The 19,151-nt window shown below is 58.5% G+C and overlaps 1 protein-coding gene across 1 annotated transcript; it reads left to right on the top strand.

Annotated features, from left to right (window-relative positions):
- Window positions 1–227: 227 nt before the first annotated feature.
- Window positions 228–17,612, top strand: COPE (COPI coat complex subunit epsilon). The gene is made up of 10 exons (XM_068536682.1): window positions 228–414; window positions 6,270–6,332; window positions 8,250–8,350; window positions 11,438–11,590; window positions 12,807–12,860; window positions 13,367–13,448; window positions 14,597–14,752; window positions 16,038–16,106; window positions 17,191–17,265; window positions 17,416–17,612. The coding sequence occupies exons 1-10, from the start codon at window positions 289–291 to the stop codon at window positions 17,461–17,463; spliced, it is 927 nt and encodes a 308-aa protein (XP_068392783.1). The 5' UTR covers window positions 228–288; the 3' UTR covers window positions 17,464–17,612.
- Window positions 17,613–19,151: the final 1,539 nt, after the last annotated feature.

Here is a 19,151-nt window from a genome sequence, read left to right on the forward strand (position 1 = left end):
GCCTCCTGCCTGGTCCCACCCTCTGCAAGCTCACTGCCATTCCCAGCCTCTACCACATCCTTACCACTCTTCCCCGAATCCTGTTGGCTCTCAGGATCGAATCGAATTACAGATGCCCTGAGAGACGCACTTGCGTCTTCCGCCCCTTTGACTCCCGTTTAAGAGTCTCCCATTGGCTCATCTCTAGGGAGGAACGAGTAAACTACATTTCCCGGCGTGCCCCGCGGTGGCTCTCTCTTTCCGGCCGACGTGTCTCTTAGTGGGAGTAGCGGGTGAGAGGGTAGCGACATGGCGCCTCCGGCTCCTTGCTCAGCCTCTGGAGGCTCCGGGGAGGTGGACGAGCTGTTCGACGTGAAGAATGCCTTCTACATTGGCAGCTACCAGCAGTGCATCAACGAGGCGCAGCGGGTGAAGGTGCGGCGGCTGCGGGGCTGGGGGACCCTGGGGGCGGAGGCGGAAGACGCTTCCTGGTGGCTGCGGGTCGCGCTCTGATTTTAAAAACCCTCCCTTTTCACCTCGCGCCGTTTCATCCCCCCCTCACCCCCCACCCCCGCCACATCTCTTCAGAGCGCGGTGAAGAATTATCCTTGTTCTATGACCAAACTCAAAGCAGTAACACTTTAGCGATACTTCTTACTCTGAGCGCTCGCTCAGACTGAGCCTTGGGAGGCATTTGAGTAAGAGAGGGGTTCATACCGCTATAGTAATAATAACAATGGTAATGATATTACGCTACAGTAGTAATACTAAAGACAGCAACAACAATAATAGTTTCCATCTGTTGAGCACCCACACTGTGCCGCCATGCCCTCAATACCCGTGAAGTAGGGACTGTTGTTTATCCTCATTTTACAGGTGAGAAAAGGGAGGCTCAAGAGAGAAATGGCTTCTCGCTCGTTACCCTGCCCCACTAACCAGGTTATTTCTCCCCAGACTTGCTCATTCATTCATTCACCCATTCCTCATTGAGCATCTGTATGGGCCAGGCAGGATATTCGTGCTGGGCTCAAAGCAGTGACAAAATAGACAAAACTCCCAGCTACCTTGGAAGCCTCAGCTCCCAAGGGAGACAGACAGTAAACAAGTAAATAAACAAGATGTCAGGAGGTGGTGCGACGGAGAGTGTTGGGAGTGAGCCTGGCTGTTTGAGAGCTAGAAAATATAGCCCTTCAAGGCAGGGCCCAGGCAGCCAGGCGGTGAGTGGGTGACAGGAGAGGGGGCAGCAGGGGCCACTAGCAGCACCTTTTGGGGAGGCACATGGATGGTGCTGTCACTTTGAGAGTGAGCCATTGGAGAATTTTTAAGAGCAGTGAACGTGACAGGGTCTTTGCCTGCCCTCATAGTCTAGTGTTCTGAAGAGAGTAAACAAGTAACGAATCAAGTGAATACATAGTTTCAGCTTGAGTCGGCTAGGGGAGAGGGGAGATAAAAAAGTGCTGATCAGAAATGGGGGCGGGGGCTGCTTCACGTGGGAGTGGTCAGATCAGGTCTCTCTGACTGCCATTTTAACCTGTGACCAAGCCTTGAGAAGGCTCTAACCCCATAAGTTGCTGCAAAGGTGCTGAGGCAGCGGTGAGCTCCATGTAGTCAAGGCATACGAGGGTGGTGTGGCAGGAGTGGGGCGAGCACAGTGGGGGAGATGAAGAATGAGGTGGGCAGAGTGAGGGGCAGGGCCTGAAGGCCTCAGCAGGGGTTTGGATTTTATTCTGAAGGTGTGGGAGGCCATCGGAGCACCACACAACACAAGGGAGTGGCAGACATCTTCCCAGAGGCAGCCAGAGGGTTGGGAGGAATTTGGATTCTGAAGTAGAGAAGGCTTGCTTTCCCTTCTGGCCTTTGGCAGTGAACCCCATGTCCCTGAACGTCATCTGCGTAATGGGGGGGTAAAACCTCAAACAGACTTCAGTAAGAGGTTAGGAATCGTTGAAATAACATTTGCATGACTGTATTCGTTTTCCATCGCCACTGTGACAAATTACCAAACAACAGCTTAAAGCAGCACACGTTTATTATCTCGCAGCTTCTGTAGGTAGAAGTCCAACACCGCTCTCACCAGGCTAAAATCAAGGTGTTGGCCCAGCTATGTCCTTTTTTGGAGGTTCTGGGGAAGAAACACCTTCCTAACTTGTTCAAGTTGCTGCTTCTTGGCCAGGGGCCACCCTTAGCTCCTGGAGGCTTCTGGATGCTTCTCTCCAGTCCTCAACCTCGCATATCACCCTTCCATCTCAGAACCAGCCACAGGGTTCTCACTTGGAGTCTCTCGAATTTCCCCTTCTCCTTCATTTCTTTTGTCTAAAAGTCCTCTGCTTTTAAGGGTTTCCGTGATTAGACTGGATCCTCCTAGATAGCCCAGCATAGTGTCTCCATTTTTAGGGTCCATAATCTTAATCACACCTGTGAAGTCCCTTTTGTGATGTAACGTAAGCTGTTCACAGGTCCCAGGGACTGGTATGGACATCTCTGGGGGACCTTATCCGTTCAGCGCCATGGTTGTTACATGCCTCCTTGCTGGGGTAGTGTAGACCACGAGAAGATTGAGACAGACCTGGGCTCAGATTCTGTCTCTTCTGTGTTCTCTCTGCAGCCAGGGCTGAGCCACTGCACCTCTCTGAGCCTCACTTTCCCCTCCTGTCAAATGGGAACGATGACATTCATCTCAGTAGGGTCCCTGTGAGGTTCAGCGTTATACTCATGATCCGCTGTCTCTCTTCTGTTGTGTGTCTGTTCTGCTTACATTACAGCAATGTGTTCTTTCAGTCTTATTGTGTCATAATATGCAAATTTTACCTCCTTCCTGAAAGAATCAGCGTGACCTGCTGTATGTAGAGAGTGATGGAAAACAAAGGAAACCAGATCAGCAGTCACTCTTTTTTTTTTTAATTAATTAATTAATTTATTTTTTGGCTGTGTTGGGTCTTCGTTGCGGTGCGCAGGCTTCTCATTGCGGTGGCTTCTCTTGTTGCCGAGCACGGGCTCTAGGCACGCAGGCTTCAGTAGTTGTGGCACACGGACTTAGCTGCTCCATGGCATGTGGGATCTTCCCGGACCAGGGAGCGAACCTCGTGTCCTCTGCATTGGCAGGCGGATTTTTAACCACCAGGGAAGTCCCCAACAGTCACTCCTTTTTTCTTTTTTTTAAATTTATTTATTTTTATTTATATTTATCTTTGGCTGCGTGGGGTCTTCGTTGCTGCACGTAGGCTTTCTCTACTTGTGGCGAGAGGGGGCTACTCTTCGTTGTGGTGCGCGGGCTTCTCATTGCGGTGGCTTCTCTTGTTGAGGAGCATGGGCTCTAGGCACGCGGGCTTCAGTAGTTGTAGCTTGTGGGCTCAGTAGTTGTGACTCGCGGGCTCTAGAGCGCAGGCTCAGTAGTTGTGGTGCACGGGCTTAGTTGCTCCACAGCATGTGGTGTCTTCCCGGACCAGGGCTCGAACCCGTGTCCCCTGCATTGGCAGGCAGATTCTTGACCACTGCGCCACCAGGGAAACCCGCAGCAGTCACTCTCGCTGGAGGCACACTGCGGCCCAACCTCTAAGCTGGGGGATATACACCCTCTTTAGCAACGTGGTAAAGATGCACCGGCACCAAACCAAGAGATTCTACCTGACGCATCCAGAAGAGTGGGAGTCCTATCCCTGCTGAGCCATTTGACGTGATTTAATTCTGGTCCACAGGCCACCTAAACCTTCTTAGGCAGCCTGTACTGTGTTGAATGGTGTCCCTGAAAAGATATGTCCACCCGGGACCTGTGAATGAAGAGAGAGGCTTGAGGCAGACAGAAAAGATGGAGGCAGAGATGGGGGTGAGGCAGCCACAAGCCAAGCACTACCTGGAGGCACCAGAAGCCGGGTGAGGCAAAGAAGGATCCTCCCAGAGAGCCTATGGAAGGCGCACGGCTCTGCCAACACCCTGATCTCAGACTTCTGGCCTCCAGAACCATGAGAGAATAAGTTTCTGTTTCTTTAAGCACATCCCCCAACCCAGCTGGTGGTTAGTTATAGCAGCTCCAGCAACCTCAGGCACCACCAGAGGTGGCCCCAGGTAGAACACCTGGTGTGTCTCAGTGCTGGCACCGTGATGATGTTTGTTTCCCCACTTGTCAGACATTTCGCAAGTGCCCACAAGATGGCAGGCACCGCACAGGTGTTAGGGATGAAGCGGCTAAGAAAGCCTCCAGGAGCTCACCGTCTAGTGTGGTCGGGGGACACTGATGGCCAGTAAGGGGAGGGGACGTGATCCTCCTTCCCAAACCCCATCACCGACTTCCCCGGACAGTACCCCTTGCTCTCAGGTCTGGCTGCGCCTCTGAGCTGTTTGAAGGCAGTTTGAGGCCACCCCGGGGTGGGACATCGTTGGTGGACATAAGCCTCCTGGCTTTTCTGGTTTCTGAGCTCCCAGGTGATTCTGATGAGCCGTCAGGACTGGGGACCAGACCGCTCACCTGGTGGCATGCATCACAGTCCCCGGCATTCCCGGGTCTGTACACCTGTCCTTGTTCTTAACACCTCCCAGAAGCTCTCCTCTCTTTGGCTGATTGAGAGGGTCCTGAGCGTCTGTGTGTGGGGTCTCGGTGACCCCCCTTGGCAGTCCTGCAGGGTCAGTGGTGGTGCCTGTTTTACAAAGGGGGCAGCTGAGGCTCAGAGTTGCCTCTGGGACCCTGGTCCCCCACAAGGCATCCCACTGTGTCCCTGCTTCAAAGATACCAACAGCCAACATTTGTCTCTTTTTTTACTGAGGGTGGTGTGGGAACCCCAGGTGGGTTGTCCTCACCAGTGTCCGCCTCTGAGGGTCATTTCAGAGTCACTTATCTGGAGGACACCGTGTTCCAAATCATGGCCGGATCCCCAGCCTGGCCACCAAGGCCGGAGCAAGCTGCTGGGACCCCGAGGCAAAGTTGGCCTGAGTCTGGCTGGGGCCAGGAGCCAGGCTTCTTGTTCGCAGTCTCCCTTGGCCTGGGAGGAGGACACGTTCAGCGCCCTCACCCCCTCAGGCTGGGAAGAAGGCCTGGGGACTAGGAGTCTGGTTTTCAGCCTCGGGGGAGAGTGGTCCTGGCGTGCTCCCACCGGCGGGGCTCCAGAACATTTGTCCCTGTGCTCTGGCAGCTGGACAGGCTATTCATTCTCTCTGTGCTTTTCCCCAGGCCCTGTGGTTTAGAGGTTGTTGGAGTAGTGACTCCAAGGTGGCCGGGCCCCCTTCCCCCATGTCACTTTCCTCTCCCAGCCCCCAGGTGGCCTGTCCCAGCACCCGCATGCCCTCTGGGCTGAGTTGCTCTGTGCCACCCCAAGTGCCACAGGGCCTACAGGAAGTCAGCCAGCACCCTGGGACGTGGTCCAAAGCTGTTCTCCCGAGGAAGGGTCCCTCGCCTGCCCGTAGCCTCGTGGGGGCCTCCCTCGCAGTCCCACAGTGAACCCTGTATGAGGTCACCTCGCACCTGCTTCTGGGTTCTGTGTGGTGGCTGGGCTGAGGGAGTGTGGCCCGTGGGCCTCGTCCCTGAGTACAGGGCGGTCCCCAAGGTCTCACCCAGCCTGGCTAGACCCAGACATCGCTATGCTGGGACAGCCAAGCTGAGCTCTCCCAGAAAGGTCCTCTGAGTGAGGCAGACCTTCATCTCTCCTGTTGTCACGTTTAAAGAACGTTTTGAAACAAAAGCAGGACAGGAACAAGAGGCATGGAAGTATTCGTTACAGGAAGTAAGTCCCTTTCGCACATCTCCCGCTGGGTCCCATCCCTTCTCCAGTATCCACCATTCATGTCCGGATAGGAATCCTCCCAGGCCTGTTTGCTCGGCTTGTACAAACTTGGGCGGCTCCGCCCGAACTCCCATACCCACCCCCACCCCCACCCCTTGCTGTCCTCGGACCACCCATACTGTTGAGCAGCTTCTGTTTTGATCCACTGCACCCTGGGGTCCTTCCACATTGACACCAGCAGCCACGTGTCCGGTGGTCAGAAGCGTGGGCTCTGCCCTGGCCCCTGCTGTGTGGCTGGAGCAGTTTCAGCACTTTTGGTGCCCCCATCCCTCACCTGGATGGGTGGGGGTGACAGTCGAGCCTCCTTTCCCAGGGAGATGTCAGGGTGGCACAGAATGAGGTGCCCGGCACACTGCGTGCCCTCAGCGGAGGCTGCTCTCCTGCTGCCTAAGGTCGTAGGCGGCTGAGAGCCGGGGCCGGGACTAGGACCCAGACTCCACTGGGAAAGCTGCCCACTTCTGGCCTCTGAGGGCCTGTTGGGCACGGAGCCCCCAAGAGTTCTGACCCGCTTTTCCACAGCCGTCAAGCCTGGAGAGAGATGTGGAAAGGGATGTCTTCCTGTACAGAGCGTACCTGGCACAGGTGAGTGTGGGCCCTTGACCATGACTGCCAACACCCTGGGGAAGGAGAGTAAGGAACAGAGTGTCGGCAGGGGCGGGGACCACGAGCAGCTGGTGTGGCCCCCACAAGAAGGTGGCCACGTCACTGAGGCCCTGGAGCACCAGGCCAGAGGGCCAATGTTGGGGTTTCTTGCTTTTCTTTTTATACTTAATCGATAGATTTCACTTGTTCAGTACAGTTCTGGGTTTACAGAATAACTGAGCAGATGGCAAAGAGAATTCCAAATGCCCATCCCCCACACAGGCATTTTCTCTTATTAACATTTTGGGTTGGCAGGGTGCTTTTGGTTACAATCGATGCAGTGGTATTGATACTGTTATTAACCGAAGCCCACAGTTTAGACACTAGTTTTTTTTTTGTTTTTTTTATTTGGGGCATAATTGATTTACAACGTTGTGTTAGTTTCAGGTATACAGCAAAGTGAATATGTTATACAAATAACATATATCCACTTTTTTTTTGGATTCTTTTCCCATATAGGCCATTAAAGAGTATTGAGTAGAGTTCTCTGTGCTGTACAGTAGGTCCTTATTAGTTATCTATTTTGTATATAGTAGCGTGTATGTGTCAATCCCAATCTTCCAATTTATCCCTCCCCCCGGACCCCTTACCCCCCCCGGTAACCATAAGTTTATTTTCTACATTTGTAATTCTACTTCAGTTTTGTAGGTAAGTTCATTTGTAGTCTTTTTTTAGATTCCACATATAAGCGCTATCTTACGATATTTGTCTTTTTCTTTCTGACTTACTTCACTCAGTTTGAGAATCTCTAGGTCCATTCAGGTTGCTGCAGATGGCATTATTTTGTTCTTTTTTATGGCTGAGTGATATTCCATTGTATATATGTACCACGTCTTCTTTATCCACTCCTTTGTTGACGGACATTTAGGTTGCTTCCACAGACACTAGGGTTTTTAAAAAGCAGCATTACCCTGATAATACAGTAAGACTGCATTCTTCTGTTCTAAAAACAATCTGGACTCCGCAGACAGGATTGAATTGTGCCCCGCCCTGTTCCCACGCCAGGCCCACCAACCTCCCACCAACCTCGTCCCACAGCCACAGCCGTAGACTGCTCTGTTGTGGGTACATGGCTCCACAGATGCCCCCACCTCACATCAGGCCTCGGGTGGCTTCCCAGGTCTTTTTGCATCTTTCCCTCTACGGAGCGTTCTGGAGCCTGATGGAACTTCCCCCTTGTGGACCAAGTCCCCCTCACCACCCTCCCCCCACCAACCTCCAGGGTGAAGCTGGGGCCCAGACAGTGTGTGTGGTCCCCAGCAGAGTAGGGTGCCCCGGCGCACCCCAGAATCTCCTTGGATGTGTTCATATATTTGTGTGTGTATATATATCTTTAAAAGATGAATACGTGTCGGTGGCAACGAAAATACTGAAACTACCTAGAAAGAAAGACAGTGAAAAATGGGTCCCTGATTCCAGTTCCCCTCCCTGCAGTGACCTCCCTGCTGGGTGTCTGTCGGTGGGGTGCATGTTCTGCTCAATAGAAGCCAATGCCCAGACCCCCTGCCCCTGGTGACACCACCACACCCCACCCCCAGGGCTGGCGGGGCCCTCACCCCGTCACTTCACCACCGGGGGCTGGACGGTGACCTGCCAGGGTCTCCAGCTAGAGCAGTGGGCAGCGTGGCACGACAGCTAACGGGTGATGCTGTGCTGGCTTCCACAGCGCACTCCAGTGGGGATGGCAGCCGTGGGCTGAGGGGGTCCCTGGGAGCGGTGGGCACCAGCCCCTGGTATTGGGGCTCCACCAGGGCAGTGCTGGAGCCAAGAAGCCCTTGTATGTTCCTGGGGTCTGAGAACATATAAACCCTACGGGGAGTTCGGGCGGGGCTGGCAGCCTGCTTGTCTTGCCCACAGAGGAAGTACGGCGTGGTCCTGGATGAGATCAAGCCCTCCTCGGCCCCAGAGCTCCAGGCCGTGCGCATGTTTGCTGAGTACCTGGCTAGCGACAGCCGGCGGTGAGGTTGGGTGGGGGGCGGGCCTGGGGCATGGTGGATGGGCCCGGGTGGGCAGAGGATGTCTAGTTGGCATCCCTCCTCTGCCCTCTCACCTCTCTGAGCTTCAGTTTCCCTCACTTGCACAGCGGGAGGCAGTGATGGACCCTGCTTCAAAGGGGGCGGGGGGCTGGGGATCAGAGATGAGGCCTTGTGTACAGATACCTGGGGACTGTGAGGGCCTCATTCTTGCCAGGAGGGCCTCCCCTGGTACATAAGGGTGGGGACCCTGCAGCCAGTCTTCCAGCCATTGCTGCTCACCCACTGTGCGGGGGAGGGAATGGCAGCCACACCACGCATCGTTCATCTCTGCCCAGATGGAGGGTGGGAGGGGACAGCAAGTCTTCGCCCTGAGCTGGGCGTGTCCACCTGTGCCACAGACCAGCAGTCATCAAACTCCCTCAGGCGATGGCCAGGAGAGGCGGGGTGGTCCGGGCTGTGGGAAGTGCTGAGCATCCCAGGACCAGGCCCGCCTGTTACCTGCTGCTCCGTTGGGGTCTGAGACAGCTCACGGTCCAGCCCTGCTGGCCTCAGGTGGTTCCTGCACAGGCAGGCGCGTGGGCTGTTCCTTGCTGGCTGGGATGCTCGCCCAGGTGCACGTGAACTCGGCCTCTGCAGGTGGGGGCTGTGTGGCCCTGCCTCACCTGTGCGTGGAGCACCAGCCTGACGCAGCAGGCCCCGTGGCCCCTCTGCACCTCGGTTTCCCCCGGCCCTCGGAATGGGCTGGTCGTGAGGCCCCCTGGGATTTCGGAGGTAAAACACTCCCCAGAGGGCGGCTGGGATAGAAGGCTGGGGCAGCACAGCCCACGACAGGGAGCCACTCTGTTCTGTGAACCGATTCCCGCCTACCTGTCCCAGCCCCAGGGCCCTTCCACCACCCAGGCCGCCCCTCACAGCTCTGTGACGCCTCACAGAGGGGCCCTCCCCCGATCTCTGCCCTGTGGAACTTCTTAGACCAGGATGTGGTCATGACCTTGTTGACACTACGCTTTCCTCGGAGGCTGCTGCAGCCATCTGTGAGTCCCAAGTGTGGGTACGACTATCTGCTGTGACCCCCACCCCTGCTCCTTCCTCATGGAGGGCAGCGCCCTGTGCTCCACCTTCTGTGATCAGGCTCCTTCGTCCACAGACACTTGAAGGATTTACTCAAAGAGGCTTAAGCAGTGGCAGCTGAGTGGGGACTCCCAAAAGACATGTCCGTGTCCTGACCCCCAGAACCTGTGAACCTGGCCTCATTGGAAATGGGGGTCTTTGCAGATGTAAGTGGTTAAGGATCTTGAGATCATCTTGGATATAAGGTGGGCCGTAAATCCGGTGACTGGTATCTTCATAAGAGATGGAAGAGAAGACACAGACGCAGAGGCCACATGAAGATGGAGGCAGAGATTGGGGTGAAAGAGACACAAGCCAAGGACTGCCGCAGCCCCAGGAGAAAGGACCAGGACAGATCTTCCCTTGGAGGAAGGAACCAATCCTGCCAGCACTTTGATTTCAGACTGCTAGCCTCCAGAACTGGGAGAGAATAAACCCCTGTTGTTTTGATCCTCTCCCTGGTTCGTGGGCTTTCTGACAGCAACCCCGGGACACTAAGACAGGCAGCCTCCTGAGACCATCACTTCACCCTCTCTGTGCACTTCTCTAGCTGGGGTGACAAACCCCATTCTCCTTTTGGAAGGGGAAGGAGCCCCAGGGCTGCTGTGAGCGCTACAGAAAAGAACCCGCAGGAAGCCCACGGCGCGGGGCAGGTGCTCGGGAAAGCAGAGCGGCTCTCGGTGCATCCATCCTGGCAGTACAAACCACCGCCCCATGCAAACTGCCCAGCGAGCAGGTGGTGGAGAAAGTGCTGGAGCCCATAAGGATAACCACAATGTGTTCCAGTAACAACGTACAACACTAACGTTACAAGGACAAGAGCAGGCGCCCTGTTCACAGCCTGTGTGCCAAGAACCAGGCAGGAAGCTTTGTGAGGTGGCCTTGGGGCTCCTCACGCCAACCCTGTGTGATCCCTGTACACAGTCCTTCTGTGCAGAGCGGGGAAGAGACTCAGATTTGAAGTCATTTGTCCATCAGGCACCTCTTTGGTGGGCGCAGAGGGAGTAATAGGCACATCCCTGCCCTCCAGGGGCCCTCAGGTACACAGGCACTTGGCCACCAGCCCCCAGCAACCCGCATGAAACGTATGCGCTTGTTGAGACTGTGTGTCCCAAGCCACAGCATTTGTCCAGCGGTGACACAGGGCCGGGCCCTTGCCTCCCTTCTCTCATTAACCGCTCAGCAGCCCTTTGAAACAAGGAGTTGCAGCTCCTCGTTTCGGTTAAGCAGACAAGGCTCTGGTGTCCTGTGGCGGGTGAGGGCGTCCGGCTGGTCCTTGGGCAAGCCTGAACTCCAGCCTGCTGCCGGCTCCCAGCCCCCAGTCCCGCACGACGTCCACCTGCCGGGAGCAGCCTGCACACCAAGCTCGGGAACCGGGGGCAGCCACCCTGTCAGTGGGGTGTCGTCCTGCACAGCTGCCCTCAGGACCCAGGCCCGACGCTGACCGAGGTAGATCAGGACCCTCTGCTGAGACCACTGGCCTCCTTGGGAAGTTGGTGACGTCGCCAGTGTGAGGTTCACCTGTGTGGCCTCGTGTCCCTGTGGAGGTGTCCCCGTTGAGCTAGCCTGTCCCTGTGCATGCGGGGCGGCATGGACACCTCAGCCCCCAAGCACTGAGGGCCAGGGGAGCTCGAGACCTGGATGGTCATTTGTGCTGCTTCGTGGGCAGAGCCAGGCGTGGCCCTTCCTGCCCCACACTCCCCACGGGGCCTGGAGCACCCAACCCCGCTTCTCCTGGCCTTGGTTTCCCTGTTTATGTGAGGGGTGAGGAGTACCTGGTGGGGAGGTGGCGAGACTGGCACCTAGTGGGGCTTGGCAGAGACAGCTGGGCCTATCCTGCCCGCCGCTGCTTTGTGCCCCGGGGGGCCTGACTCGCCCTCTCTGGGCCTGTCTGTTCCCACGGGGGAGAGGCCGCCTCCTGCCCCTGCCTTGGGCTCTGAGCAGCTGCGTGTCTCGCAGGGATGGGATCGTGGCCGAGCTGGACCGGGAGATGAGCCGGAGCGTGGACGTGACCAACACCACCTTCCTGCTCATGGCTGCCTCCATCTACTTCCACAACCAGAACCCGGATGCAGCCCTGCGCACCCTGCACCAAGGGGACAGCCTGGAGTGGTGAGTGGCTGTCCTGCACTGGGGGAACGGCCAGCGTGAGTGGCCCCTCTGGTGTCCGGGCAGCTCAGGGCCTCGTCAGCCATCATCATAGGAACGGCACGCGGGGCTGCTCTGAAAGAGAGGGACTGGGGTGGGGCATGGGCCTCCCATTTAGGCTGCAGCTCTTGTTCTCCGTCCAGGAGACACACTTTTCCGCATGGCTGGGCTGTTGCTCTGAGGACACAGCACCCGGGGCTGAAAACCCTCTGTTCCCAGCAGCCGAGCAGAAAGCACCTTTGTTTCTGCCTGAGAATTTCTGTACCCTCCCTTCTCCCATGAAGCCTTGTGTTTCTCTGCCCTGGGCCCTGGACTTTCCATGTCCTCCCTGGGCCCCACGGACCCTCCCCTGAGGCCGCCCCTCAGGGCACTCCAGGCCTGGGCACTGGAGCCCCGTGCAGCCTGCTGTCGGCTCCACCCCCAGCCCAGGAGGTGGCTCTGGGCTGTGCTGTGTCCAGCTCCCTGCGGCCAGGGCTCCAGCCCTGCAGGGTGCAGCCATTCTCCCCCATGAGCGCTCTGGTTTCTGCCTTCCCTTGGTTAGTTGGTCACCACGTATTCCTTCATATCCATTTATGTCCCACTGTGATCCAGAGGGGGCTTTGCAATAAGCATGTTACACGGCTGGTGAGGCAGTGCACCCCACGAATGTTTCTCATGCTTCTCCTTGGGCTGGTCTGGGCGCTGGGTCACATTCTGGTGGGAAAACTTGGGAACAGGTGGCCACATCAGTGATCGGTGGTCACAGCTGTCTGGGCCCGAGGCGGGGGTGCAGTGGGTGTGGGCCCTGAAGGCAGGGAGCAGGTGCTCCCCTGCAGCACTTCATCTGGGACTCTGGAAAGGAGAGGGGGGTACAGATGGGATGGCCAGCCACGGGGCGGGCAGGGAGCGGGCCACAGGCCTGGGGACCCCATGGGAGCTCCCGGCCCAATCACACTCAGCAGAGACAGGCGGGAGTGCAGGGCCTGGGAAGCGATGGGGTGCTCAGCCCAGCAAGCAGCGCCCAGGTCTGAGTTCGGCCCTGCTGGGCTGACATTCAGCCTCAGTGTTCCCCTCTGTAAGGCGGGGCTGGTGGCCTGAGCACTCAAGGGGAGGTTTCTGGAAGGTGGTGCTTACACAGAGTGAGCTCCTGGTGGAAGATAAAGTGGGGTGGGAGTTCACTGACTGCCCGCCCTTCCCACAGCATGGCCATGACAGTGCAGATCCTGCTGAAGCTAGACCGCCTGGACCTCGCCCGGTAAGCCCCTCCCCCCCAGGTCTGCTGGGCTGTGGCCTGTGCATCAGGGGGTATCTTAGCAACGGCCAGGCCATGTTGGGACCCTGTGTTCTCCAGCATCCAGACCTCTGTCTTCAAGGGCGCATGTGGCATGGGGACCACCCAGAGCCCTCCGCCTGGCTCTGATTATCAGTGACACGAGTGTTTCTCCATTTATTTCATTCGAGTCTATTGGGGTGACTGCACGATTGTTTACCTGCCCTTCTCTGCAGGGTGTTGCCTGGGACAAGGGACGTCACTGTCTGTGCCTCAGTTTCCTTCTGTGACGCAGGCAGCGGGGCCCATCTTGCAGGGTTGGGGTGGGCTTCGCAAGCACGCAGAGGCGTGTGCAGCCGTGGATGGGGGGTGGCCGGGCCGGGGCCTGAGGTCCTGGGGCCTCGTGAGCAAGGAACTCGGGGGTGGGGTGGGGCACAGTGACTGGCCACTCAGCCACCGGGCACCTTCCCGCCTCTCTCCTCTGCCCCCAGGAAGGAGCTGAAGAAAATGCAGGACCAGGACGAGGACGCCACCCTCACCCAGCTGGCCACCGCCTGGGTCAGCCTGGCTGTGGTGAGCACCCGGCTTGTGTGCGGGCATGAGAGACAGGAGCATCCGGGAGCCAGGAGGTGGCGGCGACCCCCTGTGCGCAGCGCTGGCTGCTCCTGTGGGGAGGGTGCAGGTGGGGTTCCACAGACGCACTGGACCTCCTGCTTTCTTGGGGGCTAGTCCCCTGGAGGAGCCCCAGCACGTTTTCCCCCTCTCTCGGGCTTGACCCCTTCTGGCTCCTTGCAGCCGAGTGGCTTGGCCAGAGCCAGAGTGAACAAACTGGGGGTTTATGGAACCGGACTCGGCGTACCTCTGCCTGCACGCACCCCACCCGCCCCCCAGCCCGGGTGCACGGAGCCAGCCAGCTGGCAGCGCACCCTCCTCTGGGGTCTGGCCCTGGTCTTGGCTGCTGCTCAGCTTGCTCTCCGGGCTCCCGGCACAGGGTTGGTGCCTGTATCCCCCTTGCGCTTTACCCCCTCGGGCCCAGCCCCCCGTCCCCACGTGCCTGGGCGCCCCTCTCCTGGCAGCAGCCCCATTTCTGGATTTGGACATTTGGCTTCCTTTCTCTGAGTCGCTCTTTCGTACGGGCCTTTAAATTGTGCTCCTCGTCTGTGTGTATCTGCACATCCTTTTGCAAGGCTGAGGCCTCACCCCACAGTATCCATTCAGTTTAGTGGGACAAACCCGAACAGCTCTCTCCCATAGCCTAGCAGTCTTTCACAAGCACATCTTGGTCTCAGGTTCCCCTGCAAGTGTGGCGCTGTGTCTTTACCAGGCGGACAGAACCTTCTATTCAGAATTCGGGTGGTCGGGGTCACGGCTGCTGGAGCAGAGGCTGCCCCGATGGGCCATGTGTCCCAGTGCTCCCAGCTCAGACCTTGACCCAGCTGCCCGTGCACTGATTCTCCCTCTCAAAGCCGAGGCTTTCGAGTCTATAAACATAGGGCTTGGGGAGCCGGGTTTGAGGGGGTCTGCGTGCCGCTTCTGCCCCTTCACAGCACTAGCTGCACGGGGGTCTCTTAGGGGAAGGGGGCGGTGTCCAAAGAGTGCCTGCCGTGGGCCGGCTGCACTGGGATTGTCTCCACAAAGTGCTGGGATCCCTCCAGGAGGGAGCAGGCAGGGTAGGGCCGGGCAGCAGGGTGACAAAGCGGTGACGTCAACTGTCCCCGCAGGGTGGTGAGAAGCTGCAGGACGCCTACTACATCTTCCAGGAGATGGCCGACAAGTGTTCGTCCACCCTGCTGCTGCTCAACGGGCAGGCAGCCTGCCACATGGCCCAGGGCCGGTGGGAGGCCGCGGAGGGCGTGCTGCAGGAGGCGCTGGACAAGGTATGGGCAGGCGCAGCCCCACCCCAGAAACAGGTGTGCGAGACCCCGTGGCCTGCCTGTGGCCATGTGGGGATTTTAATGCCACATCAGTTAAAACTCGGGATTGCAAGCGACAATCCTGATTCTAGCTTCTCTTGGAAAGGCGAGGATCCCGTCAGCCTGGGCCCCCCGTCGGCCTGAGCTGAGCAGACCCACGCCCTGTCTCTTCACTGACGCCTTGGCTTCCTGGCCCGGGGCCTTTCGCGGTGATCCCTCACCTGGGTGTGTGCTTGGGAGAGACAGCTCCCGTTTGCTGCCAAGGGGAGAGCAGGCTGCCGAGAGCGACACGGGAGGTGTCGCCTCTGCCCATCCTTGTTGAGCAGAGGGCCTGGAGCGCTGCCCTCAGGGCTGCCGCAGTTGTCTTCTCACGGCTGCCATCTGAAACGTTGTTCGATATAATGAGAAACTGACACCAATGGGAAGCTTTCTCCGTGCTCGTCTCTGCGAGGGGCCAAGCTATCGTCAGAAGGTTGTTGGCCGAGTGGGGACAGGCTGAGGGGGGGCAGTCGGGTGCTCCTGCTGGCTGACGTCGTCAGGCTGCCCGTGTGGAGCTGCCTCGCCTACCAGAGCGCCCCGTGCTTGTGGGGAGAATGCAGGTCTCTGCAAAGAAGGGCAGCGCGGGGTGGAGCCAGATCTGTGTAGGAGGCCCGGGTTCCTGCAGCCCCTCGAGCCTGTGGCGCCCTGCATCCTGAGCGGCATGTCCCTGCCTCGCCCCAACCACGGGCTCTGGCTGGGATTCCTGGCCAAGGCAGCGGCCGAGCTGATTCCCAGAGCTCCCTGTGCCTCAGAGCCCAATATGGGCGGGTGGGGTGAGGTCACCCACCCCCTTGGAGTTTCTGGTAATTTCCCGCAGCTTCCTGCCAATGCCCCTGGGGAGCAGGCAGGGCGGGACGGGTCTGTCCCACGGTCTCAGGCCTCATCGTTGCAGCAGGAGGAGCAGCTAGCTGGGCTGTGATAGGTTGAGGCCGCCTTGGTCTGGACTCCATTACTTTGAGATTTGTGATAAAAACGCCCCTCCCAAATTGCGACAGGCAAGGGGGCTCTGTGACCGCCTGGTCTGCACATGAAGCAACGCGCTCACTGGGAAAGCAGCCGGTGTGGGGAGGCAGAAGGGAGGGCCCTGAGATCACTGCCTTGCGGAGCGGCCAGTGGTGGGGGCATGCTGGGTCTTGCAATCCCAGCCCTGCTTGAGATGGGGGCCTGGAGGAGCTGACCCTGCCTGTCTGGTGTCCCCTTGTGTTGCCAGGACAGCGGCCACCCTGAGACGCTGATCAACCTCATCGTCCTGTCCCAGCACCTGGGCAAGCCTCCCGAGGTAGGACCCTCCCCACCCTCAGCCAGGTGCAGGAGGGTTTTCCAGCCCTCACGGTGCCAGCCTGGGGTGGGCAGGGGTCTCTGGTGTGGCCCCGGCTCTAGAGGGAGCTTGGGGCTTCAGGGTCTGAACTTCAAGGTTGGCCTGGCCTTGGGGCAAAAACCTGTTCCCCACGAGTGGGTGCATCTGAGATCGGCCCTGGGAAGCTGGCATTGCGGGTACTCCCCCAGGGTCCCCACCCTGGTCGGGGCTGCAGGTCAGCTGCTATGTGGGTCCTACGGACAAGTGGGCTGAGGCTCAGGGCTCCCAGGCTGGGACTCGGCCTGTGCCACCTCAGGATTGGGGGCGGACACCAGGACAGAGAAACAGGGCTCAGGGGAGCAATCCTGCTGAGCCTACCTTGTCTGAGGGCGGGGAGGAGGACGCTGGGGCACTGCCCCATTTAGGTGCCTTGCCCAGCTGGCCGGGGACCCACCTCAGGGCTTCATGATGGTCTGTCACCAGTTCCTCGAAGAAGAGCCCCCCAGACAGCCTCAGGGCTGGGGTGGTGCAGGACAGATAGGACGACTCTCCCACTCACCGCAGAGACATCCCCAGACTATCAGTTTTGGAGAAACAGAGCCAGACAGACGCCCCTAGCCCCACATGGTCAGGGCTGAGCCTGGCGGGTAGGGCAAGGCTGGGCGCGAGGGCTCCAATCCCCAAGCCTCTGAGGTGTCTCCATACGACGTGCCCAGAACAAATCCATCTCCTTTCCCAACCCCGTCCCCCCCTGACCTGCCTTCCACTCCTGGCCCCCTGCCTCTCCCAGGGCCTGGGTCCCTGCCCAGCCCACATCCCTGAACCTGGTGCATGCTTCACCCATGTGCCAAGTGCAGGCTCTGTGTCAGGTGGTGCTCCCCACCCGCCAGGGTCCTCTCTAATTCAGCATGGTTCCGGGGCAGCAGGGTGTGATGGAGAAAATGTGGGGAAACCAGGGCTCTTGCCTGGGTCTGGCCAGGTGGCCCTTGTTTCACCCCACTCCCTACCCTGCAGGTCAGAGTCACCATGGGGTCCCCATATTTAGCTAACCTTGCCTCCCCCACAGGTGACAAACCGCTACCTATCCCAGCTGAAGGACGCCCACAGGTCCCACCCCTTCATCAAGGAGTACCAGGCCAAGGTGAGCCCATGCAGGCGGCCCGTCTCTGAGCCCTAGACCCCCCAGGCTCTGCCAGGCAAAGCGCGGAGCTCGGGGCCTGGCTCACAAGTTCTCCCCTTTCTCTCTCTGCCCACCCCCATCCCCCTTCCCCGCCCCCAATTCACGTTGAAGGAAAACGACTTTGACCGGCTGGTGCTGCACTACGCCCCCAGCGCCTGAGACCGGCCCCAGACGCGTTTCCGGAGCTGTGGGGATACAAGGCCAGGGCTGTGCTGCCCTCTCGACCGGGCACTTGCTGTTTGGCCAGAAGCAGAGGCTGGAAGCCCAGCCCAGCCCCCTTTTGTCAATAAATGTCTCTACTCCAGGTATCCCCACCGGATCCATGTTTGCTCTAGCCATTTTGAGGGGAGCACGTGGGAACCAAGGCTCAGATGGGAGAGGCCTGGGCACCATCACCCAGGGCTGTTGCTGGGAGGGGGCCCTGGTGACCAGGGTCTGTGAGCAGCAGCTGTACAGACTCCCCTGCCCTCAAACAGCCACCTCATGTTACTGAGCTGCAGGTGGCACAGCCATGTTCCCCAAGTCCAGTTGGCATCCAGGGAAACTGAGGCACAGAGAAGTCACAGCCATCACAAGGGGCACCAGGATTTAAACGCAGGACCCCTGGGTAGTCTGCAGGTGGTGAGGGTGCCAGAAGCACTCAGGCTCAGCCAAGTGGGGAGGGTGTGTACCGGGTCCTCACAGGAGTAAACATCAGCCCCCCAGACCCCTGCTCCTTGCTGCCCTGTAGTGAGTCATGAGCCAAGACAGACCCACTGTGGTCGGGGTTGTGGGTGCCGGAACGCTGCTGTGGCCAAAGCACCGAGCTCCCTGCCCAGAGAGAGAAATGCATAGTGAGCGCCCCTCAGTAAGAAGCTAAGGGCTTCCCTGGTGGCGCAGTGGTTAAGAATCCACCTGCCAATGCAGGGGACATGGGTTCGAGCCCTGGTCTGGGAAGATCCCACACGCAGCGGAGCAACTAAGCCCATGCGCCACGACTGAGCCTGCACTCTAGAGCCCGCGAGCCACAACTATTGAGCCCATGTGCTGCAACTCCTTGAACCCTGCGTGCCTAGAGCCCGTGCTCTGCAACAACAGAAGACACTGCAATGAGAAGCCAGTGCACCGCAAAGAAGAGTAGCCCCCGCTCACCGCAACTAGAGAAAGCCCGCGTGCAACAACGAAGACCCATGCAGCCAATCAATCAATTTATTAATTAAAAAAAAAAAAGCTGAACAACAGAGGGAGGGAGGGGAGTGGCTGGGGCCTCTTGGATGAGGTCACCATTGAGCTGTGTCCACCAAAACAAGAAGAAGGATCTGCCAGGACAGGTTCTGGGGCGACGAGCATCCTGGGCAGTAGGAACAGCCTGTGCAAAGACCTTGAGGCCACACTGGACTCAGTGAGCTGGACAGGGCTCTGTCTCTGGGCCAGTGTCTGGGTAGGGAAAGAAAGATACTTGGGCTCCAAGAGCCTGGCCTCATTTGCCTCAGAGGTGGCCTTGGGAAGCCCTGTCCTTGATTGCCAAGACAAGACAGAGAGCAAGGGACCCCCAGCATCAGGACCTGCCCCCAGCCCCTCCCTGCCTGGTGCGGATGCCCCAGGGCAGGGGCATCAGTCAGGGGCGGTGGTGTGTAGGGGGAGTGAGGGCTGAGATGAGCTCCCTGGGGAAGAGGAGGCCTGCCCTTTCAGATGGGGCAGGGTATGGGTGCCATCCTTGGGACCTCGGCAGCCCCTCACTGAGCCCCTGGTGCCTGGGAGCTCTGTTTCCCAGCTGCCAGCACCGGGAGCCACTTTCTGTTTCCGCTCTGCACCCACACATTGGCAGCCTCCTATCTGGGCCCTGCCAAAATGAAACTCGAGGCTGG

Source organism: Eschrichtius robustus, chromosome 2, assembly GCF_028021215.1.
Source record: "Eschrichtius robustus isolate mEscRob2 chromosome 2, mEscRob2.pri, whole genome shotgun sequence".
In the NCBI taxonomy this organism is placed as follows: Eukaryota; Metazoa; Chordata; class Mammalia; order Artiodactyla; family Eschrichtiidae; genus Eschrichtius; species Eschrichtius robustus.

Excerpts from the sequence above, each read along its gene's own strand:
- COPE (XM_068536682.1), top strand. The coding sequence starts at position 289 with ATGGCGCCTCCGGCTCCTTGCTCAGCCTCTGGAGGCTCCGGGGAGGTG. Across the intron at positions 8,351-11,437 it reads CTGGCTAGCGACAGCCGGCG|GGATGGGATCGTGGCCGAGC; the intron begins GTGAGGTTGGGT and ends CGTGTCTCGCAG. Across the intron at positions 17,266-17,415 it reads TCAAGGAGTACCAGGCCAAG|GAAAACGACTTTGACCGGCT; the intron begins GTGAGCCCATGC and ends TTCACGTTGAAG.